The sequence below is a fragment of the Podarcis bocagei genome, assembly GCF_964188305.1.
Source record: "Podarcis bocagei genome assembly, chromosome: 15".
NCBI lineage: Eukaryota > Metazoa > Chordata > Lepidosauria > Squamata > Lacertidae > Podarcis > Podarcis bocagei.
In genome coordinates this window covers 43,227,687-43,254,758 of record NC_138141.1, presented here as the reverse complement: position 1 = coordinate 43,254,758, position 27,072 = coordinate 43,227,687, and the positions used below count along the sequence as shown (strand labels likewise).

At 48.1% G+C, this 27,072-nt stretch overlaps 2 protein-coding genes across 5 annotated transcripts in view; one reads left to right on the top strand and one right to left on the bottom strand.

Annotated features, from left to right (window-relative positions):
• Nucleotides 1-2,007, top strand: part of ALDH3A2 (aldehyde dehydrogenase 3 family member A2) — a 39,490-nt gene extending 37,483 nt beyond the window's left edge. For all 3 annotated transcript variants that reach the window (XM_081172137.1, XM_081172136.1, XM_081172138.1), the window contains one exon: nt 220-2,007. Coding sequence is in view for 1 of the 3 variants with exons in the window: in XM_081172138.1 (XP_081028264.1) it covers nt 220-234 (15 nt within the window). In the remaining 2 variants the exon portion in view is untranslated. The remainder of the gene's footprint in view (nt 1-219) is intronic.
• On the bottom strand, nt 1,999-26,939 carry LOC308574348 (multidrug and toxin extrusion protein 1-like). Of its 2 annotated transcripts, XM_081172073.1 has the most exons (17): nt 26,103-26,939; nt 25,222-25,323; nt 22,007-22,075; nt 20,353-20,501; nt 18,569-18,611; nt 16,942-16,986; nt 16,153-16,250; nt 14,491-14,588; nt 13,907-14,020; nt 12,251-12,318; nt 9,866-9,974; nt 9,302-9,377; nt 8,018-8,087; nt 6,048-6,180; nt 5,727-5,821; nt 4,194-4,281; nt 1,999-2,760 (listed from the first exon to the last, which is right to left on the bottom strand). In XM_081172073.1, exons 1-17 carry the CDS (start codon nt 26,262-26,264, stop codon nt 2,537-2,539), a joined length of 1,743 nt encoding a protein of 580 aa, XP_081028199.1. In that variant the 5' UTR covers nt 26,265-26,939; the 3' UTR covers nt 1,999-2,536. The 2 variants fall into 2 exon arrangements, with proteins under 2 accessions (XP_081028199.1, XP_081028198.1); XM_081172072.1 differs by lacking the exon at nt 16,942-16,986 and having other exon boundaries at nt 26,103-26,298.
• Nucleotides 26,940-27,072: the final 133 nt, after the last annotated feature.

Below are 27,072 nucleotides of genomic sequence, written 5' to 3'. Positions count from 1 at the left end.
GACCATTTGCTGGCAATCCCCCACAGAGCTGTTGCTGATCAGATTCTAAGAGCAGATGAGTCAACGGCGTGCCTCAGTTTAAGGCAGCATTGGACATTCTTCCATGCATAGCTTCAAATTTCTGGGGTTTTTTCCCTTTAAAAAACCACGCACGAATGAAGGAAAACACACTGTAGATTCAAAGAGCTAATGGCGTTCAATTCTCTCTCTTTCTTCCAGGTCGCGTTTTTCTGAGTCCAGGGTTCACCGACACCATTGACGGAACAAGTCGTGTTATACAAGCTGTTCTCACCGGGTTAAAGGGGCTGGTTGCTAAAGCACACTTCTCTAAGGAATTTTGCCATTTCTTTTTAATCATTAAACACACTAAAAAGTCAGGAGGAGGATCTGAGCGACAGTCTGCGACTACAGCCTCCCGCTGTAAACGAGGGCGTTTTAGGCAGCGAAACCGAAAAGCGCTGTCAATATTCTCGCTGCTGTTCTTGAAGGACTCTTCACACACAAAAAAATATGTCTGAGGTTTTTTAAAAAGAAAGAAGTGGCCTTGCTCTGTGCCAGATGGGCTGATACATCAGTCCCTGTCTCGCCTCTTTGGCTTAGGTTGTCTTTGAAATAATAATCAATAATCAGAAACGAGGAACGTGAAATGCTCCAAAAGGAGGCTGAAATCAGAATGGGGTTGTGGTTTTGGGAAGGAGTGCAATTGTACAGTAAATAAACAGATGAAAGCCTTCGATAAATGGGGTGCTGGTCCCAAATTAAATAATTAAACAAATTAAATAATAATGGGGCACGGGGTGTATATTCCAGAAGGCCTACTTGCCCATATAATGAGGCTAGTCCTCATCCGCCTTTACTCCCCTTCAGAAGAGGAAATTTCCTGGTGAAAATTGGGACCCTTAAACCGCTTCTGTCCCAGAGTTGTCCACGCAGAAACAGTGACTGATTTCTGTGCCTCCTTAGGATTACAGAGAGGGTTAGGGTATTGCCTGGCAGTTGTCCTGCTGCAAAATGAAAGGGCGCTGTGCGAGAGAGCAGGCTGGTTTCCCACCTGACTCTGTGCCAAATACCTTCTTGTATCTGGTGGAGGTGGAGAACCTCTGGATTTTGCCGGACCCCCAGCTCCCAGCATCCCTGACCAGGCTGCCTGGGGCTGATCTGGAGCTGGGAGTCCTGCAAAATCCAGACGGGCTGCAGGCCAGCTGCCCAGTCTGATTTGGCTTGCAAAGTGACACGAGCCCCGCGAAGCGGCCTTCGGGTGTGTTTGTGTGACCGATTTCAGGCCGCACTCCTCGACGCCCAGAGGTGGGGAACCTGTGGTCTTCCAGATGTCAACCCCATTTGCACCTCGCATGATGCCCTTTTCAACAGTCATGGCTCCCCCCGCCCAAAAAATAAATAAATTATGGGAGCTGTAGTTGGATAAGGGTGCTGGGACTTGTTAGGAGATTCCAAGTTCCCCTCCCAGTGCTACAGTTCCCAGAGTTCACTACAAAGAGGGAGGAGAAGAGAAAGGGTTTTGTTTTTTAAAAGAGAGGTTTCCGAGATGGGTGTTTTAATACAGCCTCTCCGCAACCTGGCATCTTCCAATATGTTTTTGGACTACAAAATCCATCAGGTTGGCTGAGGCCGATGGGACTTGTAGTCCCAACCCTCTGGAAGGCACCAGTGGAGGCTGGTCTGATTCACTACAACTGACTCATCCCATTTCTGTGCTGGAAGGTGGATTAAATTCAACCAGAGCGATCTATAGATTTGTTTCCAACTGACCTTTTCCAAGGATTTCTCTTTCTTTCATTCTTTTCCCTTCAAAATAAACACTTCTTACATAAAGTATTTTAGATGCAGAGAATGAAAGAACTGACGTGAGTTTAGAATTATTATCAAAATATTTTATATGGGAAGATGGATATATTTATCTCTCTGTATGTTTAAGAAATGTGGGTGTATCCTTGTAACTTACGCAAGCTGCAAATATAACATGATTAAACTCGAGAGTGGGTTGAAGCTTTTTAATGATTAAGAGTTTTTCCTGATTTGACCTCTGGGCCTTGAGTGCTTTATTGATGTTATCGTTTCATGGTTGCATCCTACTCAGAGTAGACCCATTGACATTAATGGGCACAGCTGACGGAGGCCCATTCATTTCAGTTTTGGTCAACTCTTGAGCAGAACATAGCGAGAGGCGGCCCTTCCTCTCCACAGCATGGTTTCTGCCCTGCCAGAGGTAGGCAATGGTTGGACTCCATCAGCCCCAGCCAAAATGGCCCCCAACTGCAAGGGATGATGGGAGTGTAGCACAGTGACATCTGGCAGGCAGCAGTGTGGCTATCCCTCTCTGAGCCAGACCTGGGTTTCTTGCGCCACCAAGTCCTGGGTTCAAGTCCGGCCTGCACTCGCTGATGACATCAAAACACAGCCCTGCGCCCAGCTATTCTGGGGTCCAGTTTCTTGCTTCTAAGTCAAACAGGACCCCTTCCCTCTGTCTCCTTCCTGGACCAACCAAAATGAGGTGTGTGTGCGTGTGAATATATCCCTAATCTTTAACGGTGAAGAACCGAATCGTGACGCCGATGGCCAGGATGATGACGGCAGCTGCAACGGCCAGTCCCCTCTGGATGATCAGTTGCCTTGTAGTCAGGACTTTTCCCACAGTGGAGAGGCCTGTCACCGTCTCATCCTGCAGCTGCAGCTGGTAAGTTGGCCCGTCGGTCTTGGAGAAACTAAGGAGGACGGCTCCGTTCTGAGCGTCCGTCTGGCCTGCAGCAGGCGGAGAGGGAGAGAGACACAACTGTCAGCTTGGCATCTGGTTAGCTGCTGTGAGAACAGAACGCTGGAGGCCTCTGCCATCCATTTTCCTCACTCTGCCCTCGCTTGGACTTTGCTCGCTGTCAAGGGGGGCAGCATGCGGTCAAATATCCTACCTTTTCTTCATGGCGGCATACAAGGTTCCAGCCACGATTCACCTTCAGAAACCATTTCTGCTCATGGTTTCTGAAGCATTGCGCCTCAGTCGCTAGAGCGTGAGACTCTTCAGTCTCAGGGTTCGAGCCCCACGTTGGACAAAACAACCAGCCACACTGAGTCCAGTGCCGGATTTACGTATAAGCTAAACAGGCTATAGCTTAGGACCCCACTCTCTTGGGGGCCCCCAAAAAATTTAAAGGAAAAAAAACCTGGATGTACGTTTCCAAAATATAAGATAAAAAACAAATAAAATAAAACCTACATACAGCAACAGTGCTTTGTGTTGTGTAGGCTCCTATGATATAAATAATGGGCTCCGCCTGCTAGCCTTTTGTTATGTGCAAATGACTTTAGATACCTGTTAGGTCCATAAATTACCATATAGCATATATTCAACACTACAAGTGACTACAAGGCACTGTAGGAAAAGTCCTGACTACAAGGCAGGTGAATAAGGGATGCAGTTGGCACTGTGGGTTAAACCACAGAGCCTAGGACTTGCTGATCAGAAGGTCAGCAGTTCAAATCCCCACGACGGGGTGAGCTCCCGTTGCTCAGTCCCTGCTCCTGCCAACCTAGCAGTTCAAAAGCACATCAAAGTGCAAGTAGATAAATAGGTACCACTCCGGCAGAAAGGTAAATGGCGTTTCCGTGCACTGCTCTGGTTCGCCAGAAGCGGCTTAGTCATGCTGGCCACATGACCTGGAAGCTGTACGCCGGCTCCCTTGGCCAATAAAGCGAGATGAGTGCCGCAACCCCAGAGTCGGTCACGACTGGACCTAATGGTCAGGGGTTCCTTCACCTTTACCTTATATATTCAACAACAAAAACAGCAGTGATTTGTTGTTAACAAAGGACAACTGGATATATGAAGGGCCCCATTACCTTCAGTAGCTTAGGGCCTCATCTAACCTAATCCAGCCCTGGCACTGACTCCTTTGTGCCACAGCGCAGCGGGTGGCTAAAATAAGTTTGTGGGGGCAGGGGGACATGACTTTCCCCATGTTTTATAAACCAACTAAGTCAGCAGCCCAACGGCATAGCCCCCTCGCTTTGCATCTTTGGGGTTGGTGTTAATTCGACGCTACCCTTGGGCTTTGAAGGAGGGCCGCCGGTTCCCCTGTTTCTATGCCTTGCAGTCGAAAAGCGGCCACACTTCTGATGGCGACAGACGCTGGACCTCCTTTGAGGATCAAACAAGCAAAAAACAAACCCATGTTCCATACCGGAAGAAGGAGCCATCTTGCTTGGGACGGGAGCCGAGTTCACACCCTCCGGGGGCAGCCTCTGGGTCAATCCTGCACGGTGCTGAGCCTGGAGGGAGGATCCAGACAGTTTGTTAAGGAAGCACTTTGTGCAGCCAGGGATCTGGGGGTTTTTTGTTAAGGTTTCTGGGTTTTTTTAAGGTATCTTGGACCTCTTTGCAGGGAGACGGGTTGCAGCTCAGTGCCTGGAGCCCCTGCTTGGCATGCAGAATGTGCCAGGTTCAGTCCCTGGCAGCATCTCCAGGTTGGGCTGTGGGGGGGTGGGACTCCCTGCCACAAACTCTGGAGAGCAGCTGCCAGCCAGTGTCCATAATACTGAGCTGGATGGACCAAGGGGCTGGATCAAGGTAAGGCAGCTTCTATGTTCGGCGCTTGCAATAATTTCCCAGTTTTACACTGGAATGACTCACATGATAAAAACAGGATAAAGAAACAATAGAAAATTAACTCTCCTTGGCCATCTTATTGTTTCCTACTCCAACATATCTCCTGCTGTCTAGGTGGGCCTCATATGGCCCCTGACATCATTTTATGCGGCCCCCAACGCCGCCCCGTTCTTCCTACACATTTGTTCCTTTTTCACCTGGTGGTTCTGATCTGAGTGGCTTCAAAAGAGCATTTGACGAATCCACAGAGGGGTCCGTCGGCAGCTACGAGCCAAGGTGGCCACGGATCGTGGAATCGTGAGAACTGAAGAGTTGGGAGGGGACCTGGGGGTCATCTAGTCCAACCCCCCGCAGTGCAGGAAACTTTCGCCCAACATGGGGTCGTGAGTGGGGAGAGCTTCGCTGCTGTGCTTGGGCCCGGCTTGTGGGCTGACTAGGCTAGATGGGCTCCCTTTGCCCCAATCCAGCTGGGAAATTATTACAGGGAAAATGGAAGCAGAGTGGTCTTCGCTCCAGATCAGTTAATCCGTAACACTTTTGCCTGTGGCGCCGCTCGCTGCCAACACACGGCCCCCGACACAGTGAATGCGGCCCCCAAAGAAAAGAAAAACAACCCACCCTTTAAGCAAATCTGCATTGGCTCCCAGTATGTTTCCAAGCACAACTCTAAGTGTTGGTGCTGACCTTTAAAGCCCTAAACGGCCTCGGTCCTGTATCCCTGAAGGAGTGTCTCCACCCCCATCGTTCAGCCGGACACTGAGATCCAGCTCCGAGGGCCTTCTGGCAGTTCCCTCCCTGCGAGAAGTGAGGTTACAGGGAACCAGACAGAGGGCCTTCTCGGTGGTGGCGCCTGCCCTGTGGAACGCCCTCCCACCAGATGTCAAGGAAATAAGTAGCTATCTTTAAAAGACATGTGAAGGCAGCCCTGTTTAGGGACGTTTTTAATATTTGATGCTGTATTGTTCTTAACATTTCATTGGAAGCTGCCCAGAGTGGCTGGGGAAACTCAGCCAGATGGACGGGGTATAAATAAATAATTTATTATTATTATTATTATTATTATTATTATTATTATTATTATTATTATTATTATTATTATTATCCCTACCTCCTCAGCCGCCTGCTTCCAGTTCATCTGGCCAATGTAGGTTATAGAGCATATGCAAGGGATAAGGGCACATATCAACATGCCCAGCCAGAGGCCTGAGGGAAAAGGAGGAGAGAGACCACACAGAAGGGTCAATGGGGGTTATATGTCATGGGCAGAGCGTCTGGCCTGAATGCAGAAGGTCCCAGGTTCGATTCCCGCTGGCACCTCCAGGTGGAAGAATAGGAACTCCTTCCTGAAGCGCCAGAAAGCCACAGCCAATCAGTGTGGGCAATACTGGGCCAGATGGACCAATGAGCAAACTTGGTATTAAGGCAGTACCTATGAGTCCCATTTTGGCCACGAAAACCAGCACAATGGCCACCGGCAATCCCACGGCATAGTACCCAACAGCGTTGAAGATGGCGCCAAGCTTCTGTTTCCCAGTGCCACGCAGGACCCCGCTGGTGGTACACTGCGAAGAGGGGAAGAAGGGGTTACAATATGATTGCGTCTCACACGCGGGTTACCTTCTGGGGTGGTACGCACAAAAAGGTGTGGGATATATCCAGCCTCATAAAATGGTAAAGGGACCCCTGACCATTAGGTCCAGTCACAGATGACTCTGGGGTTGCAGCACTCTTCTCGCTTTATTGGCCGAGGGAGCCGGTGTACAGCTACTGGGTCATAATAATACTAATAAAATAAAATAATAAAATAATAAAAATGGTCATGTGGCCAGCATGACTAAGCCGCTTCTGGCGAACCAGAGCAGCGCACAGAAACGCCGTTTACCTTCCCGCCGGAGTGGTACCTATTTATCTACTTGCACTTTGACGTGCTTTTGAACTGCTAGGTTGGCAGGATCAGGGAGCGAGCAACGGGAGCTCACCCCGTCGCGGGGATTCGAACCACTGACCTTCTAATCGGCAAGTCCTAGGCTCTGTGGTTTAACCCACAGCACCACCCGCCTTCATCCAGCCTCACAGAACCACTCTAAATGCATGGAGGGGGTTAAGACCAGAGAGTAAGCTGTCCTGTTGGGCTTAGCTGGGTTACAATACCCGCCCCTTGGGAGGAAGGGTGACCAAACTCTTTGGTCTTTCCCTTCCACCTGACCAGTAAGGAGGTCTAAGCTGGCTGCTCCAAGCTTAGACCGCATGGCTTTAGCGAGCCATCTTTGAGTTTCCATACAAATAATTCAGGAACAGTGTAACAACTATACTGCCTGTGTTTTCTTGCTGCTGTATGGAAAAGCACATGAATCTGACTTTGGAAAAGTTGGTAAGTAAAGCATTTTAACTTACCGACCATGTGGTCTCTTTCTATGTGAAGGGAAGTGGGGGGACTTTGGAAGCCTATATTTCCACACTTTGCTGCATGCTTTGTGGTTTTATATCTATGCTGGGGTTTTCTCACCAAAGTGTACTTGCCCCAAACCCAGATATCTAGGTACCCGGGGAATTCTCTTTTTATTCTACCATCTATATCCATTGTTTCCTTTAACGAAATACAAAATACAGCAAAAAGCATATAACAAAAACTGTCCCCATGGAGCCAGTGTGCCAAGAAGGCCAAAAAGCAAGGCAGAGAGCTTTAAAACTCTTTTCTCCTGCTCTCTTATTATTCGTGACTTTCCAGAGCCAAGCCCTGATTCATTTCAAAAATTTTACCTGTCATTTTAACATTTAAAAACTTGACTTCCTTCCCCCTCTTTCTGCAGTTCCTGAAATTTATTTTTAATATTTTCTGCATATCCAAATTAACTTAATTTGATCATTTATTCATCTAAATATATATTTTTATGAAACTGCAGGTTATTACAATAATCCTGTCAATGTTCTTATCAGTTTACAAATTGTTTGTAAATATTCAATAAACCATTTCCATTTGTTTATAAAAAAAGTTTATCTTGATTTCTTATTTTTCCAGTATGTTTCGCCATTTCTGCATATTTCGTAAGTTTTTAGTATCCATTCTTCTTTTGTTGGGACTGGACTAGACCTCTCCTTAAGAAGGCATGAGAACAACGAGTAGGTTGTGCATTGTGCAAAGCATTAAAAAAAAACCCAACCCAACCTCAATTCAACTTCCTGATCTGATTTTAGGATGTATTTTAATTGATTGCCTGATTTTATGTTAATGTGTTATACGTTTGATGTTAGCCGCTCTGAGCCCGGTTTTGGCCGGGGAGGGCGGAGTATAAATATAAATTATAAAGTATAAATTATTATTATTATTATTATTATTATTATTAAACAAGATGAGAGACCATCCCCCACCCTATTTCCCTTAAAGGTGATTATACTCACGCAAAGGGCTTCAAAAAGGTGGAAAGCGACGTAGACGGGAATGACCTTTGCCACGAGTTCAACTACCTCCCTATTTGCAGAGAAACAGAAAACAGAAAGGGATACCTCAGTAAGTAGAACATGAGACTCTTAATCTCAGGGTAGCGGATTCGAGTCCCACACTGGACAACAGATTCCTGCATTGCATATGGGGACTTGGTGTAGCGGCTGAAGGTGCGGTGCTGGGTGCCGCCGCTGGGCGAGAGCTGCGCGGGGTCGTTGAGCTCGGTGCGCCACTGCAACTCCGGCTCGGTCTCCGGGTGGTGCTTGGGCGGCCCAGACTGCAGGGCAGCAGCAGGAAGAGGGGGTTTCTGCTAATGCTTACTCCTGAGTAAGCCTGTAGGGGATCGCAGTGCAAGGAGGGAGAGGGAGGGAGCGAAGGGGAAAGCACGGTTAGTGCTCCAAGAAAGGCCAGGACCCAGAGGAAGGCCGTGCAACAGAGGGGACCACAGAAGATATTACTTCTTTATTTTTTAAAATAACTATTTTTTCCTCTTTTTAAAAAAAACATTCATTCATTCATTTATATAGAGTGTCCCAAGATTCAATGAAAAAAATCTGGTAACCTCAATTTAATGGAGTCCCAGTTTCCTACTCTTGAACTGCTCAGCTTATCCCAGACAAGCACACACTCCCGCTGCAGCGTGAGGTAAATAACAGCGGCCTTCTTCACAGGGTCGTTGGGATGTCCGGGGTAAAGAAACCTCTTCCACCTCGAGGGCCGCATCCCCTTCCGAGGGCCGCATGCCCTCGGTGTTTTATCTCTTGTTTCATGGGTTCCTAACCTTTTTTGAGCCAGGAACACCTTTGGAAATCACACAGAACTGTTGCAAATATACCCATTTCACAGAAGAAAAATTGGCATCGCTCAGAAGACGCCAGGCGAGTTGCGTACGCATACCAAGACTGCGACTATTGAAGGTGGCATGGAACTGCTTTAAATATATATTGCGGATGAGGCCTTGAGAGTTGTTAGGAGACCCCTATTCCCCTCATTGGGCTATAATTCCCAGAGTGGTTTAGCATTCAGTCCCTCTTCCCAGGGAACCTGGGGAATTGTAGTTCCGTGAGGGGAATAAGGGGTCTCCTAACCACCCTCAACAAACTACAGTTCCCAGGATTTTTTGGGGGAAGCCATGACTGTTTACAGTGACATCGTAGCACTTTTAAATGCAAGGTGTGGACTTAGCACCACGTTGATGCTAAGTATTATTGTCAGCCTAAAAAACATGGTTTGTGACTTACTCATCGCTGGTAAATATATAAGCTAGGACGTCCTTTGTGGATGCTGTCAGGGTGCCCATCAGCAGGAAAAAAAACACTGGAGAAGATCAAAGAGAGTTTATAAGTTTAAGTTTTACCCACTGAAATTAACAGACACCCAAGTTGGTCATACCCACTATTTTGAATGGGTCTACTCTAGGTAGGACTAGCATCAGACACAAGCCAGAGAGTGCAAATAGAAGAAAGGTGGCAATCACTGTAACTGCTGCTCTCAAAAAGGGTTAATGTTTAACCCCATGGTTGGCGCCCAGCTGTCCTGCAATGCCTTGAGGGGAGAGGTTATGGCTTTTGCCTTCTTTGTCCCAAGAAGGGTTAAAACGGGTTGGCAACCGTTTGGGGGGCCATTTTGAATGTCGAGAAAGCAATGTGGGAGCCAGTCACAAAATGGCTGCCAAGGGGGACATGGTATAAGATGAAATAACTGTGCTCCATTGCGGGGGGTTGGACTAGATGACCGCTGCTGGGATCCCTTCCAACTCTGCAGTTCTATGAAACGAGAAGAGCTTGCTGTGAAATTCCACGTACCTGTGCACAAAATGGAGACCACAAAGGATTTCCGGGCTTCCTCAAAGTTCCCAGCCCCTAAGGCGTTGCCCACCAGGACGCTAACAGATGCACTGATCCCAAACGGAATCTGGAAAGGACAGCGTTGCTTTTGACACCTTAACCAAAGCTTTCGGGATCATAGATTGTGTGTGTATGTTCACTGGAAGCATCTCGCCCTTGAGAAACCACCACCGCCCCAAAATATCTCGAACTGCCATTCTTCAAAACATACTCATACATCCTAAATAATATCATGGGTTACTTATGTAATGGGCAGTTTCTGAAACTTTTGCCCCACCCATATACCGTATTTTTCGCTCTATAGGACGCACCCAACCATAGGACGCACCTTGTTTTAGGGGGGGAGAACAAGGGGGGGAAATTCTCCCCCTCTCTGCGCAGCGCCCCTTCAGCGAAGCGGCAGGAGGCGCTGCGCAGAGAGGGGGAGAATTTTTTCCCCTTGTTCTCCCCCTCTAAAACAAGGTGCCGTTCAAGGTGTGTTCAGTTGCCTTCAGGTGGCTACCTTGGAAGCCTGGAGAGCGAGAGGGGTCGGTGCCTATCAACCCCTCTCGCTCTCCAGGCTTCGGGTTCCTTTTGACCTGCTCTTTGGGGCTGGCGGGGTGAAGCCCACCGCCACCCCAAAGAAAAGGTCGGGGGGCAGCGGAAAGGCGCACAGCCTTCCCGCTGCTCCGCAAGCTTCTTGGGGCTGCCGGGGACGCACGGGTTCTTCCCCCTCCCCAGCCCCAAAGAGCAAAGAAGCCAAGACAGCGAGCGAGACGTATCCCGCTCGCTGTCTTGGCTTCTGCCAAGCTCTCCAGCCAGGGGAGGCTGAACGGGACTATGGCTTCTTTAGCCCCGCGCAACTTCCCCGGCAGGGAGAGGCTGCGCGCGGCTAAGGCAATACCCCCACCTACCGCAAAAGCCCACAGGAGCCGCGTACCCTTTAAGGAGCACGCAGCTCCTGTGGGCTTTTCTATGAGGAGGGAGAAGGGACTGACTGGCCGTGTCAGTCCCTTCTCCCTCCTGAGGAAAAGCCCGCAAGAGCCGCGCGGAGCTTGTGTGCGGCTTTTGGGGGTTTTTCCTGCCTGCCTCCCCCCCCCCTGCATTCACCCCATAGGACGCACACACATTTCCCCTTCATTTTTGGAGGGGAAAAAGTGCATCCTATAGAGCGAAAAATACGGTATATATAGAATATATGATATACAGCACAACCCTGATCTCTGAGCAGCGAGAGAGTGAAGGTCAGTGGAGATATATGGTTTTGTTTACACGTCTAGACAACCTTGGCATCAGATGCAGGGGCTCACAGCATGAACACCCCAGCAAATCATGTTATAGCTCTGGGTTCAGCACAGAGCAAGACAAGCCTCTGTCTCTCCTCTTTCCACCATCAGCCGAAACTCTCAAACACACACACAGTCCCACTCGGCCCATCTTCATTATTATTCTAATTATATATCTATACCCCCACAGGGACTCAAGGCAGCTTACAGATAGAAACAAGAACCACTAAAAACAAAGGGGGGGGGAATCATTAAAAAGCAATTAAACACTGATAGAATTAAAACTATATACATCTATAAGGTAAAGGTACCCCTGACCATTAGGTCCAGTCGCAGACGACTCTGGGTTTGTGCGCTCATCTTGCTTTACTGGCTGAGGGAGCCGGCGTTTGTCCACAGATAGCTTCCGGGTCATGCGGCCAGCATGACTAAGCTGCTTCCGGTGAATCAGAGCAGTGCACAGAAACGCCGTTTACCTTCCCGCTGGAGTGGTACCTATTTATCTACTTGCACTTTTGGGCTTGCTTTTGAACTGCTAGGTTGGCAGGAGCAGGGATCAAGCAACGGGAGCTCACCCCGTCACAGGGATTCGAACTGCCGACCTTCTGATCGGCAAGCCCAAGAGGCTCTGTGGTTTAGACCACAGTGCCATCCACATCCTTATACTATACATATATAAAAGCTATTAAAACTATACAAAGTAATTGCAATAAAATGACATCCATCCTTCCCCAAAGTTTGCTGGAACAAAAAAGTATTCACCTGCCACTGAACCTATTGTTCTCCCTTCTTAGGATGACTAGGTGTCAAGCCAGGTGAGATGGGGAAAAGGCTCCCCCATGTTCTCTCTATGGCAACACAGCTCACTCTTTTGAGATGCTGATGAAGGCACTTCACTGGCCATTATCTTACAGAGGAACTTGTCTGACCAGTTCAGGGTCCTCTTCTGCTCAGACCTAACCTGCACTGGGGTACAGGATCACAGCGACCCAAAGGCATCATCCAGACTTGCCCCACCCACCCCAAAATGTAACACTATAATAATTTGTACGTGATGCAGCACAGGAGAAAGTCTTACCATGTAGGCGATCGTGGCCACTTCGTAAATGATGGATTGGCACGACAGTTCTAGGACACCGAGGAGACCTGGGTGGGGGGGAATTGAGGGAGGAGGGAAGGCAGGACGTGGGAATCATTGACAGAGGACTGTGCTGGGCTTTAGACATGTCCACATTCAAAGCACTGAAACATTCAAAACATTGCGGCCCTTCAGGCATCTCTCTCCAGCTCTCAGGAGTGTCCCCAAGAATGTGAGCTGCTACTGAGACAAACCCCTTTATAACCAGGGAGCAGGGAGTTCAAAAAGTAAAAAGTATTAGCCATAATTTTATTTTCTTGCTCTCTTGTTGTTTGGAAATAGTTTAATGCTGTATACAGGCTGTAAGATATGTGAGGTGATACTTACTGTACTTTTCCATCTATAACAGTGTTCCCCAACCTTGGGCCTCCAGCTGATTTTGGACTACAACTCCCATCATCCCTCGCTAGCAAGACCAGTGGTCAAGGATGATGGGAATTGCAGTCCAAAAACAGCTGGAGCCCCAAGGTTGGGGAACACTGGTCTATAAGACGCCCCCATACATAAGACACCCCCAGGGTTGTTGAGTTTTTTTAGGGGGGGATTGCCGAAAATCACTCACCCACACGTGTGAGTGAGCTTCTGTCCCATCGTCGGCAGAAGCTGCCGATCTCCATCCCAATTGCTGCAGCATCAGCCAATCAACACCACCCATTGACACGGCAACCAATAACACGCACAATAGCCACGAACAGCCGCAGCAGCAACCAATAATCAAACGTCCACCCTATTCACTACCCATGTATAAGACGACCCCCATTTTCTAGCATGATTTCTCAAGAAAAAAACCTAGTCTTATACATGGAAAAGTACAGTATTTGTCAATCTAATACAGTGAACCCTCCGGATATGAATTAAATTCGTTCCAGGGGTCCATACTTAACCTGAAATGTCCATAACTGGAGACGCCACTTCCAGGCTTGCCGCGTTCGCAACCCGAAAGTTACGTATCCAGAGCGGTACGTAACTCAAGGGTCCACTGTAGTTCCATAGCTTTAAATGTTTGTAAGGTTGGTGTCATTTTTTATTTTTCAGAATCTGTACTTGGTACAGTGGCACCTCAGTTGTCTAACGTAAACCGTTCTCGAAGACCATTCGACTTCCGAAACATTCGACTTCCGAGGCACTTTCAAAAACAGAAGCGATGCAGGATTTTCAGCGTTCGAAAACCGAAATGTTCGGCTTCCAAGACACTTGAAAACTGAGGTTCCACTGTATGTATTACTTTTTCTGTTAGGAGGTGGTAAGTATTATTTACTATTTGCATGGTAAAATTCATTATATAAAACGTTAGCCAAGTTCTACATTTCACATTTTGAGCCGCAGATTATATAAATAAATACTGTGTGTGTGTGTGTGTGTGTGTGTGTGTGTGTGTGTGTGTGTGTAAAGGAATAAAAAATTAACAGGGCACTGGTTGTTGTCTCTGCCTCAGTTCCTGAGCTGCAACCGGTGCCTGTGCAATTATGTCACCAGCCTAGCCTTGCAGATAGTTGGATCTGGGTATTGTATTGTATTGTAACTGCCATGCTCCAATGTGATTGGCTTGGTCTTCTGGCCCCACCCACTGCCCATGACACCTCCCCTCCCACTGACCTATCATAAAACTTCCGATTTCGAAGGTCCACCATTCAATGCAGGTCATGAGCATGCTGGGAACAGCTAAGGCCATAAACACGTCCCATTCCTGGAGGCATTCGGTGGACCATCCTTGGATTTGGAGAGTGCAGGGAAGAAAGGGAGAAAAAAACAGGGCAGATTTCAATTCTATTTTCTGATGAGGCAACATTTGTTATGTATGTAAAGCTGGCAAAGTCAGTTAAATAACAGAGTCCCAAGAGAAAAGGCCTGATAACGCTTCACTGAGGAAACTGGACAAAAGCAGCATATAAATTATATAGAGGTTTTGTCTTTTTAAAGCAGGTCTTGTATACAGCAGAGAGACATTCAACCAAACAGAGGGGAGAAAATGCCCTCAAATCTACACCTCCAATCAGAGCAGGGATCATGCCCCTCCGCATGGTTGCTAAGCAACACCTCCCCCTCCCTCTGAGCTAGCTGCCTTTAACAGAATTAACCCTTGAGTTACAAACTGAATGATCCCTGCGGTCGCACTTCCAACATGAAACTGGGAAAGGAAACTCGGAAGAGACGGGGGCGTTGGGAAACAAGCAGGTTACCTCCCCAGGTTTCAGCGTGAAGCTTTTTCCATTTGATGTACAGGAAGAGAGCAATGGCTTGCGAATATTGTGCGATGGTGTTGGCCCAGGCAGAGCCCCTGGAATGAGGAAAGAGGGGGGATTAACAAATAAGCGAGGGACACGTTGGAAACATTACATGGTAGAGCGTTGTAAAACGGTTGGCAACGTATGAGGTGGGGGGCTAGAGACCGATTTTTCGGGTCCTTCCTTGGCACCCACAAACCCTCTGAGCCCGCCCACATACTGCTCCCCTGGCCATGAAGTAGGGAAAGGGAGTGACTTTCCCCCCTCGTTTGAAAAATGCGTAGAGGTGAGGGAGGAAGTTGAGAGAGTGACGCTCTTGCCCTCTTTCTGCTCTGTGGTGCTTTTCTTTTTTTAATTAAATTTTTATTATAAATTTAAACAAAGCATATTATCTTAAAACATATCATCCTTAATTCCCCCGCCCCCGACGTCCCTCAGTTCCAATCCTGATTTCTCTATAAATGCTATTCTCTGCATGTTACAAAGTTCTATAGATCCTTAATTTGTCTAACTGGTTGTTATAAATAAAAAGTTTGTGATGCTCTGTGGTGCTTTTCAAGGCTCAGGTGAATTTGGGTGGATTTGAGTTAGACCCAAATCCTCTCTTTCGGTGGCATGTGTGTGTGTGTGTGTGTGTGTGTGTGTGTGTGTGTGTTGATCTGGGGAAGGAGGGAAGAGAAGTAATAGAGGAGAAAGCCTTCCACAGCGTTCACACAGACACCCAAATGTCCCCACATGCCTACAAAGGTTGGCAACCCCCAGAATCAGGCCTTGGGAGGTCACCCCGACTTTCTTTGTGCAGGCAGGAAGCGCCAACCCCATCGCACCGTTTGGGTCCATTCCCAAAAATCACAATAACTGAGGGAATGAACAAAAGCAGAACACACTTCAATGAAGGACCGAAGATCACAATGGGTCTATTGAAAGTGATATAATTGCCGTATTTTTCCATGCCCCCATGTACAGTATAAGGAAACCTCTCTTTTTTTGAACCCTTAAAAAATCAATATTTTAAACATCAAACTGAACAACTTTGTTGAGCTTTTTTGGAGCGGATTGCCGAAAATTGTTGTGCTGGGTTTTTTTGGGGAGGCCGCCCTGCAGCTTTCAACGCTATTGGTGAGTCGTGTTTCTTTTAACCACCCGGGTATAAGACAATCCGCAATTTTTTTACTGGATTTTTTTTAGCAAAAAAACTCATCTTATACATGGAAAAATATGGTATACCTCCTTCAAATTTTTAAAAAGCTAACCAGGAAAATTGAAAGGGAAATGCATTTTAAAATGTGGTTAAACGCAGGAAACAGAGACAAGGAGGAAAAATTGTTACTTCCACAGACATGATGGAGGCAGGGAAGGAGCAAGTAAGACTGCCCCCCCAACTGTCTTTTAAAGAGAGGTTCTTTCTGGTTGTAGATCTGGGCTTGCTGTTAAAACAACAACCTTGCAGAGACCTTGATCGTCCAAGAACGTCCCCACCCAAAGCCCTTGACTTGATATAGACAAACAAGGGATTTTGCAACACATTCCTAGCGTTCCACCGACGAAAGAAAGAAAAAGGTGGGCAGGCGGTGTGTTCAAAATGCAGGTAGGTCCTGCCACCCGTTGCTCATTTACCTAACCCCCATGTGAAGCTGGTAGAGGAAGACATAATTTGCAATCAGGTTGACGATGTTTCCAGCAATGCCGCACAGAACCTCAGGCCAGATGATCCTCTGAAACAAGATATTATTTTAGCAACGAGATGAACCAGGTGCTCTGCCACTGAGCTACCAACCTTTCCCTAATAATAAAATAACAATAATAATAATAACAGTAATAATAAAAAATTATTTATACCTTGCCCATCTGGCTGGGTTTCCTCAGCCACTCTGGGCGGTTTCCAACGAAGTATTAAAATACAGTGGTATGTTAAACATTAAAAGCTTCCCTAAACAGGGCTGCCTTCAGATGTCTTCTAAAAGCCTGGTAGTTGTTCTTCTCTTTGACATCTGGTGGGAGGGCATTCCACAAGGCGGGTGCCACCACCAAGAAGGCCCTCTGCCTGGTTCCCTGTAACTTGGCTTCTCGCAGTGAGGGAACCACCAGAAGGCCCTCAGTGCTGGACCTCAGTGTCCGGGAAGAACGATGGGGGTGGAGACGCTCCTTCTACTGGACCGTCTACTGGACCGAGGCAGTTGGAAAACAGGGACACTTGGGAGGGTCCGGGGGACTGCACCCCTTAAACTGAGTCAGCCTATCTTGCTCAGTATTGCCTGCACTGACTGGCAGCAGTGGCTCCTCAAGGGCTGCAGTCGGGGCGGAGATATTCCCAGGCCTCCCAGGAGATGCTGGGGATTGAAACCTTCTGCCTGCTCAGCTGCCGTTTTTGCCTTTATTTCCCCAACAAGAGAAAGAGCATCTTACCTGATTCTGCAGGTACCTCATCTGGATCTGGTAAATAAACGTCGCCTGTGGAGCAAGGAGGCATGAATACAACCTGTGATCCAAAGCAGGGGTGTGTGTGAGCAAAAGCCACTTCCGACATCCAGAGGAGGTGGTTTTGCGGGCTTCATGCCCCCAACACGAGCGCGGGGGCTGGTTTCCAGCCCAGCGCGATCGGGGGAATCCTCAGGTCGCACCATCGAGCCAATCGGCTGGCTCGGGGTGTGTGGCTTGCCGCATTTAAGGCGAGCGCGGCCCCTGGATCCCCTCTTTGACCGGCGCAGCTGATCGTGTTTCCCACCCGCCCACTCCTTTTCTTTTTCAGTTTTCCTTCTGACCTTGCTATGGACCTTGGTTGGTCGCCATTAAGGGGCCTGGTAGGAATTTTTTCCTATGGCACCAGCCATTTGGTTTACCGCCTACCTCGTAGCAAATCGTCACAACTTCTTTGGTCTTGGCGGTTAGGCATTGGTAGGGGTATTGTTATTTAGTTGTGTTGGGGGGGAGGAGTGCCATCACCTCCCCCAAATATTGAAGGGTAGTCTGTTAAAGGATTCCAGGGGCCGTGGCCTCGTCCGAAGCCTATGGAGGCCAGGGCCTAAAGCGCGCCCCCGAGCGGTGACCCCAGGGGAGTACCATGTTGATGTGCATCAGCAGGGCTCCCCCTGCTGGTGTTAACCCTTCCCGGTCTTCAAGCAATCAGGCTGAAGCCGGATAGTGGATAGGACCAATGCCTAAGCCAATACGCCTCTTAAAGGTAAAGGTACCCCTGCCCGTACGGGCCAGTCTTGACAGACTCTAGGGTTGTGTGCCCATCTCACTCAAGAGGCCGGGGGCCAGCGCTGTCCAGAGACACTTCCGGGTCACGTGGCCAGCGTGACATCGCTGCTCTGGCGAGCCAGAGCCGCACACGGAAACGCTGTTTACCTTCCCGCTAGTAAGCGGTCCCTATTTATCTACTTGCACCCGGGGGTGCTTTCGAACTGCTAGGTTGGCAGGCGCTGGGACCGAGCAACGGGAGCGCACCCCGCCGCGGGGATTCGAACCACCGACCTTTCAATCGGCAAGCCCTAGGCGCTGAGGCTTTTACCCACAGCGCCACCCGCGTCCCCCAATACGCCTCTTACCTGTAACCAATAAAGTTGTGGCCAATTTTAGCCCATTAACCTTATTCATGGTGCCCTGTGTCTTTATTTCCACTGGGGGAGGCGGGAAATCGCCACGCAATTAATGCTCTCTTCCCCCAGCGATGCATCCATCTTCTTTAGACCTCCTTTTCTCAGAGTTGCCCCTTTTTGGAAAACAAACGGGGCTTTCGGCAGACGGCAGTCCAACCAATCTAGCACCTCGCTGCCTCGTAGAAGCAGAGGAAAGTTTGCCCAGTTGGGTCACAGCCTGCCTTGCGGCTATCTTCTAGAGGCACAAGAGGCCTGGAAGTGCCCCTCCAGGGTTTAAGGCAGGGGCCGCTTCCAAACCTACCTGCAGAGGACTGAACCTGGGGGACCCTTCTGCAAGCAAAGCAGGTATTCCCAGCACTGAACTGCCGCCCGTTCCACTTAAAGACCCCACTGAGAAAACGAAAGAAAGCAGGATGCAATAGGAGACTTACGGGAAGCGCTGGGATGAAGATCATGACGTAAACCTGTGTGAGCCTGGAGCAATGAAACAAAATAGAAAACAAAACAAAACAAAACAAAAATAGCAATTTATCCTGCAGCTGATATTTGTTCCCCAAGTTCCATTAACATCCCTGGGGGGGCATCCCATCGTAACAGCGCAGAAGCTACCAGTGGCGTAGCGTGGGGGGTGCAGGGGGGGGCCGGCCGCACCAGGCGCAACATCTGGGGGTTAGGGTTAGGGGGCGCAAATCTACGGGTTAGGGGGCGCAAATCCACGGGTTAGGGGGCACAAATCCACGGGTTAGGGGGCGCAAATTACTTGCCTTGCCCCGGGTGTTGACAACCCACGCTACGCCACTGGAAGCTACCCCACCCCGTGCCCAGCCAATGCCTTCCTTTTCTGGCATTGCTGAGAGGCGCATTTTCCTGGGAAGCCTTGTCCAGAAAAACAAGAAAATGATTGCATGCAGCAGCTATCCCAGAATCCCTCGCTTCAAGGCCACTGTGACTGCAGACAAGGGCACCCTAGCTCCAACTCTTTGTGCCCGGGAGGGCTGAAGTGGTTTAATCCTATTCCAAAGCCTCCTGCCCTGTCTCTCCAAAAGTAGCAGGAGTCCCACAATCCCTTGTGTTAAGAAGGGAGGGAGAGGTTGCTGGCTTGGGCCCCCCAGAACAGAAAGAGCTGCTGAGGGTGGCCCCAAATGGCTCTCCAAAGGGGCCTGTTCCCAGCTGCCATCTTTCTTACTACCAGTCTAGCAGGTGGCGCTGGCGGCCAGCACCCCCCTCTTTAATCTCAGGGCACGTTTAAAGCCCTGCGACACCACTTTAAAGAACCAGGCCTTCCCCCAAAGAACTCTGGGAGCTGTAGTTTCTTATGGGTGCTGGGAGTTGCTAGGAGACGCCGGTTTCCTCCTCAGAACTACAGTTCCCAGGGTGGCTTAAACAATCAATCCTTCTTCCCAGGGAACTCTGGGAATTGTAGCTCTGTGAGGGGGAAATGGGGTCTCCTAGTAGCTCTCAGCATCCTTAATGTACTACAGCTCCCATGATCCTTTGGGGGAGGCTCACCGGTCACCATCGCTGTATAGCTTCAAGCACCAGTCAAAAACATTCCTTTTTTAACCAGACCTTTGCCTTTTAATGATCTAGGGTAGAGTTTCCCCAAACTTGGGTCTCCGGTTGTTTTGGGACTACAATTCCCATCATCCCTGACCACTGGTGCTTCTAGCTAGGGATGATGGGAGTTGTAGTCCCCAAACAGCTGGAGGGCCAAGTTTGGCCATGCCTGATCTAGGGCCTTTCAAAGTGGGTGGCATGTTTTAAAGTATTTCTTTTTCTTCCTGGTTTCAACTTGTGGATGTGCTTGTTCGTTTCTGTAAGTCGCTTTGAGTTGCCTGTAGCAAGATAAATTAGAAGTGAATTTAATAACAACCACCACCACCATTTAAAGTGGTATTGTGGTGCTTTGAACGTATGGTGCAATTGTGGCTTCAGTTTCGCCCTTGTATAACTCAGCATAGAGCAAGATGGTGGCAAAGCAATAATTAGTTGGCTCTGCCTTTCAGTGACTTTGTCTCTTCCTATCATTGGTTTTGGCGCCACCTGCTGTTCGGCTCCCTGTCTTCTGCCCTACCAGCCCCAGTGGGCACCAGCCACCTTTGGAAATATGGGGTATTGTGTGTGGACATGGGAAAGGGGGGAATCGCATGCACGATGATCAGCCTCAAGTCCAATAAACTGCTGGGTGGACTCCTTCCCTTTTCTTTCTCCCCACCTGGAGACATCTGGGTCCTGTCGGATGAGTAAAAGGAGCTGCTCTGTGTTGACGAAGACGGCCCAGCAGGGGAAGCAGCAGAGAAGCAGAATGAGGATCCCCCGTTGCAGGATGGTGCCCACCCTCTTCATATTCTTCCCTCCATACGTCTGGGGAAGGGCGTGTGGGTGAAGGTTAAAAAAAAAAGCATAATTGAAACTCTCCAGCCTTTGGACACAAAGGTAACTCACAATATTTCACTGTTTTATTCACAATATTTAACTGCTCTGGGATGTTCTAGAAAGAGAAGGCATTGTTTCTCTAGGTGAGGAGAGGAGGGGAGCCTGTGGCCCTCCAGATATTACTAGATTCTGACTCACATCAGTGTTGGTGCACCGGGGAAAAAATAGATATAAAAGGATAATTCCCTGGATGCCAAGATCCAGGTTTGGGGCAAGTACTCTTAAAGCATTGAAATAAAGGCTGTTCGACCTTTAACATATGCCATTGTGATTTTCAATTTTTCCCCTAGCATAGAAAAAGACCACAGGTTTGGTAACTTTAAAATGTTTTACTTACAAACGCTCCAATTGTCAAATTCATGTGCTTTTCCATACAGCATTCAGAGGGAAAATGCACAGGCAGTAAAACTTGGCTTTGTTACAGTGTTGAAAGTTCCTAAATTATCGGTATAGAAACTCAAGAATGGCTGTGAGAGCTACAGTATGCAGCTAAGCTATTGCTGCAGCGTAGCCTCTTCACATGCTGAGCTTCTGAGCTAGACTGGGGAGGGAACAAAGGCTTGATTACCTAGTTCCTCCTAAGGTGAAGGGGAGCAACCTAGTTAAGCCTAGCAAGACAGCTTACTCTATGGTCTTAACCCCTTCACGCATTGATTAGATTTAAGTATGTGGGTTATATGAGGCTGGTTATCCCAGAGTCAGTCCCAGCAAGGCCAACAGTCAGGGGGATTATGGGAGTTGTAGTCCAACAACTTCTGAAGGGCTACAGTTTCTTGTAGCATTTTGCAAGCTTACAAATCATCTACAGAGTCTGGATTATAAGGAACTGTTATGTACTGAGTTGAACAGGATCCAAAATGCAGCAGTCTGATTGGTCCTAGAAGAATAGGATTCAGAATGCAGCAGTCTGATTGGTCCTAGACCAATAGGATTCAGAATGCAGCAGTCTGATTGGTCCTAGAACAATAGGATCCAAAATGCAGCAGTATGATTGGTCTGCAGGGGCCACCCAATCCGGCTCCAGATGGAAGTGAATCCACAACCTGATTGGCCTACTGGAGAATTCCGGAATTAGCCAATCACGTGCAGCCCATTGTGTAAATAATGTATATAAAGCAGATACTTTGAGGGGACATTCATTCCTCCTCACCACTATGAGCTCAATAAAGAGCATGAAATCCACTCTTGACTCTGAGTATATTGCAGGAACAAATTTTACTTAGCTGTTTGCGGCTACTAAACTACACACAAAACTGAAACTAGTCCCATCTTCAGAGCGTCCTTTGCCTGCTGGTCTTACCCAGTTCTGATTCCCTCCCAGCAACCAGACTTTCAAAATGTTCAAGCAAGACACACCTTGACGCTGGCCTTGTCTCAGACTACGTTTCATACACCAGAATTCGAACACGCAGCGGCAGCCAGCCATTACTCACCTGTGATATTAACGTATCGCAAGCTGAAGACAACCCAAATCCAACAGAGATGCCTGTTACATTTATAACCTAGGGACCATCAGAGAGGGAGAAATTAACGGACAGACAAATCAAGGGGTTATAATGTTGAATGCTGGAAAGAATGGCACAATCTTATGGTCTGGAGTCTTCACTGAGAGAAGCCAAGTTACAAGGAACCAGGTAGAGGGCCTTCTTGGTGGTGGCACCTGCCCTGTGGAACGCCCTCCCACCAGATGTCAAAGAGAAGAACAACTACCTGACATTTAGAAGACATCTGGAGGCAGCCCTGTTTAGGGAAGCTTTTACTGTTTAACAGACCACTGTATTTTAATACTTTGCTGGAAGCCACAGAGAATGGCTGGGGAAACCCAGCCAGATGGGCGGGGTATAAATTTATTATTATTATTATTATTATTATTATTATTATTATTATTATTGGCTGTCTGCCTTCAAGCAGGATAAATTATTTGTTCATCAAACCCACTATTGACTATTAAGAACATAAGGAGAGGCTGCTGGATCAAGCCCATGTCCCCTCTAGTCCAGGATCCTGTTCTCACAGGGGCCAACAAGATGCCTATGGGAAACCTGCCATCAGGATCCGAGCCCAAGAGCGACTGGAATCTAGAAGCATCACTGCCACCCATAGCCCTCTCTTAATAATAATAATAATAATAATAATAATAATAATAATAATAATAATAATATCTTTATTCTCATTGCTCCCATCGGGGACAACGAAATTACTTGACTGCTCCATAAAAACACTAATTAAACAATACAATATAATACAGCAAGGGAGATTAGATGACTTTCAAAGTCCGGGCTTCCCATTCAGGGCTCTGGAGAAGAAGCTGTTCTTAAGACGGCTTGTTCTTGTCTTCATCGTCCTGTATCTCCGTCCCGACGGCAGGAGCTCGAAGAGACAGTGACCAGGATGTGATGGATCTTTTACTATGTCCAGTGCCTTCCTATGGCACCTTGTGGCATAAATCTGCTCTAAGGTGGAGAGTGGGCAGCCAACAATGCTCTCTGCTGCCTTAACAACCCTGCACAACTCCATCCTGTCCTGGGCAGTACAGCTTCCGTACCACACACATAAGCCATAAGTGAGCATGCTCTCAATGGCACAGTGATAGAAGGCAAGCAGCAGTTTCTGCGGAAGATGGTTTTTCCTTAGTATTCTCAAAAAGTACAGTCTCTGCTGCGCCTTCTTCACAAGCCCCCTTGTGTTGACACTCCAGGACAGATCCTCTTGTAATTCAGTGCCCAAAAATCTGAACGTTGTTACCCTCTCCACACAGACCCCATCAATCAAAAGTGGCTGGACGTTGCTCTTCTGTCTCCTAAAGTCCACCACAAGCTCCTTTGTCTTCCTTGTATTTATGAGCGAGTTGTTAGCTCTACACCACTCTGTCAGCCGCTCCACCTCATCTCTTCCTCCATGAATTTGTCTAATCCTCTTTAAAGCCATCCCAGAGTGGCTGGGGAAACTCAGCCAGATGGGCGGGGTATAAATAGTAAATTATTATTATTATTGAAGGAGGTGAGGACAGGTGACCCCACCTAGGCCTGAAGTCACCCCCCCCAACCAGGCCTCAAAGCCTCAAGCACTTTTCAAATTGCACTTTTCAAATTATTTTCTCTATGGCTAAAAAGCATTTAGCTAAGCATCTTGCTATTCTTGCTCTGCTGTAACAAAAGCTGAGCTGAGAAGAACAATGCCTTTTCGCTTCTCAGGCTAGCTGGCCTTGCTAACCAGATTGCAACTTTCTTTCCGGGAACTGTGCCAATAGAGCAAGAGAAAAGAAACATATCTTGGACACTCTGAAACCCCTTGGCTTCTCACCCCCCCCCTTTCCTGGGAAGGGTGCCAAGAATCCCAAGACAGGAGCTTTCTGTTCATGCTCAGGAAACTCAACATGGGGCAGGACTCCTGAGGAGGAGGAGAAAGGGGAGGGAACTGGAGGGGAATATATGCTCTGTGCAAATGGCTGTGAACTTGTACTTACTTTGTGAATTTATCACGCAGGTGCCTTCTGCCACCCCGGATGGCAGAATAAAGCTTTTTCTCTGAAACTATTCCTTGAGTGTCTGTTGACTCCCATTTCCCTTTCCCGGATGCAAAGCTCTTCTCACCCGAGGCTAAAAAGGCTACATTATTATTATTATTATTATTATTATTATTATTATTATTATTATCCAAGTGGATGGACATCACTGCCTCGTGTGTTCCGTAGTTTAACTGTGGGCTGCGTGACAAAGTCCTTCCTTTCATCTCTCCTGAATCTTCACACATTCAGCATCATTGCATGTGTCAAGTTCCAGCGTTATGAGAGAGAAAAACTTTTCTCTGTGCCACAAATAATTCTACAAACTTCTACCCTGTTCTCCTCTCGCTCGCCTTTTCTCTAAACTGCTAAGTCCCAAAGGCTGCAGCCTTTCCTCACAGGGAAGACACAACCACCCCTTAAACTTTTCGGCTGCCAAACTCTTCTTGGGGTTTTTCATGCTTCTTACAGCTGAGCCACCTGTTTTCTAAACCCAAAAACTCCAAATAAAATAGGAACATGGGAAGCTGCCCTATGCTGAATCAGACCATTCGCCTGGCTTGCTTGTCTACACTGACCGGCAGCAGCTCTGCAGGGCTTCAGGCAGGGGGCGTTTCCCAGACACGCCTGGGCTCTGAATCTGGGACCTTCTGCACTCAAACCAGACATTCTACCACTGAGCTAGAACTCATCCTATAAGAATGAGACAGAATTCCTCGTCATTCTAATGCAAACTAATGGATGATTGAAACAGGAGCATAGGAAACTACCCTGTACTGAGTCAGGCCATCGATTGATGCCCATCGAGCTCAATACTGTCAACACTGACTCACAGCAGCTGTCCAGGAGATGCTGGAGATTGAACCCGGGTCCTTCTGCATGCAGAGCAGGTGCTCTACTATTGAGCTACAGCCCTTTCCCAAATTCAAGGCATGCTTTACTAATCCAGCCAAAGTGTGTGAAAGGCCAGCAATGACCCTCTCTAGAAGAGTCTTCTGCTCCCTTGTCTGGCTCTGAATGAGTCACCGTTCTGGATTGGACATTGACTCATTCAGAGATGCAACGAGGACACTCTGCAGAGGTCCAGGGACATTTTAAAACACATACGCACAGACACACACACACACATTTAAAAACACTCACCGCAATGGCAAGGGTGACAGAAGCCAGCTCAACCTTGCCAAGGTGGCCACAGAATATTGTGCTGACGACATGGATCATAAATACAAGTAACTGGATGAGTGTCTGTTGGGGGAAAAGAATTAAAGGAAATTTGGAGACATATAACCCTAGAAACTGTCATATTGTGCTGGGAAGAATTTATGGTGCGGATCGTGGAAAATGGAATGACATTGTTGTGAATTTAGCGGCGTTTAAAATCCCACTGCCCACCCTTTAATATGAGCACCTCTAGCTTGGCAGCCAAACAGGCCTACATTTGGAAACCAGAGCAGCGAGATAGCTCAGATCTAAGGTCTTGAAATCAGACTTTAGATGGGAGCTATGCAGCAGAGTTCATCTCCATCAACTTAGCTCAGGGCTCAGCAAACTTTTTCAGCAGGGGGCCGGTCCACTATCCCTCAGACCTTGTGGGGGGCCGGACTATATTTTTTGGGGGGGAGCGAACAAATTCCTATGCCCCACAAATAACTCAGAGATGCGTTTTAAATAAAAGCACACATTCTACTCTCGTAAAAACACGCTGATTCCCGGACCATCCGCGGGCCGGATTTAGAAGGCGAATGGGCCGGATTCGGCCCCCGGGCCTTACCATGACTTAGCTCTCAGCAATTTAACCGTGAGCAGCAAGCTCCATAGAATCACAGAACTGTAGAGTTAGAAGGGACCATGAGAGGCTCGAACCCACAACCCCAAGATTAAGAGTCTCACGCTCTACTGACTCAGCTATCCCAGGTTGAACAGAGTGGAGACAAAAGCTGGCAGATATCAACTTCAAAGTGGGAAAGGAAGTCGTCATGCCAGCGCAGAGAACTGGCATATTAACCACGGCTTTGGGGTCTTACCAGCGGCCCTGCCAGCACCAAAATTTTCTTTGTTTCTTGCCAGAAGTTGGAAGGAATAAATCGGCATAATTCCCTGCAGCAACTTGGGGCGGAAGCCTGTGGCTCAGCGGCTGAATCCTCGAGGGATGTCTTCTTAGGGATGGACGATGCTCCGAGATCCATAAGCAGAAAGGGACCCTCTCTCCCGGGTGGATTCCTTTTTTAAAAAACAGACACGCCGGATTTGTCTGATCCAAGAGGGCACTTGTCTAACAGCTGCAGAACGGACTTCACTCAGAAGCCGGATACTCGGACCTCCTTGTCCTCATGCCCCCACGATTTTGGGCTAAAGGGTGATGATTAAAGTCTCTCCCGAGCCAATAAAAGATGAAGGAGGGGCAGGCTGTTTGGGCCGGTCTGCCGTGAGCAGAGATCCGCAGGAGGCTGGCTCCGAGGACCTGGGGCATGTCCAAAGTAACCGTCACAAGACCAGGACATTTGAGAAGCTTTCCTCCACGCAAGGGAGAGCCAGCGAAACAGGATACATATATATATAAGACTTTTAATTCTGAGTCAGGCCCCACCGTCCGTCAAGAATAATAGCGCTCCCGGACGGCACTGCCCTCGAGTGCTGGAACTCGGAGCCTAATTCGGAGCAAGTGGCTAGTCCTCATGGCTGAGAAGAATCGGGGCAAGGCTTAGTGAAATGTCAGAAGCAGGGCAGGTCAGCATAGCTGTCAACTTTTCCCTTTTCTTGCGAGGAATCCTATTCGGAATAAGGGAATTTCCCTTGAAAAAAGGGAAACGTTGACAGCTATGGGCAGATGGCAAGGAGGGAGGGAGGGCCTCCAGCCAACAGGAGATGAGGACTCTGAGCTCCTCTCTGTATTTAACAAGGCTGGAAGCAAATATATACCGTATTTTTCGCCCTATAGGATGCACTTTTTCCCCTCCAAAAATGAAGGGGAAATGTGTGTGCGTCCTATGGGGC

Excerpts from the sequence above, each read along its gene's own strand:
- LOC308574348 (XM_081172073.1), bottom strand. The coding sequence starts at position 26,264 with ATGGATCTCGGAGCATCGTCCATCCCTAAGAAGACATCCCTCGAGGAT. Across the intron at positions 20,502-22,006 it reads GCGATACGTTAATATCACAG|ACGTATGGAGGGAAGAATAT; the intron begins GTGAGTAATGGC and ends GCCCTTCCCCAG. Across the intron at positions 14,589-16,152 it reads CAGCTTCACATGGGGGTTAG|GGGCTCTGCCTGGGCCAACA; the intron begins GTAAATGAGCAA and ends TCCTCATTCCAG.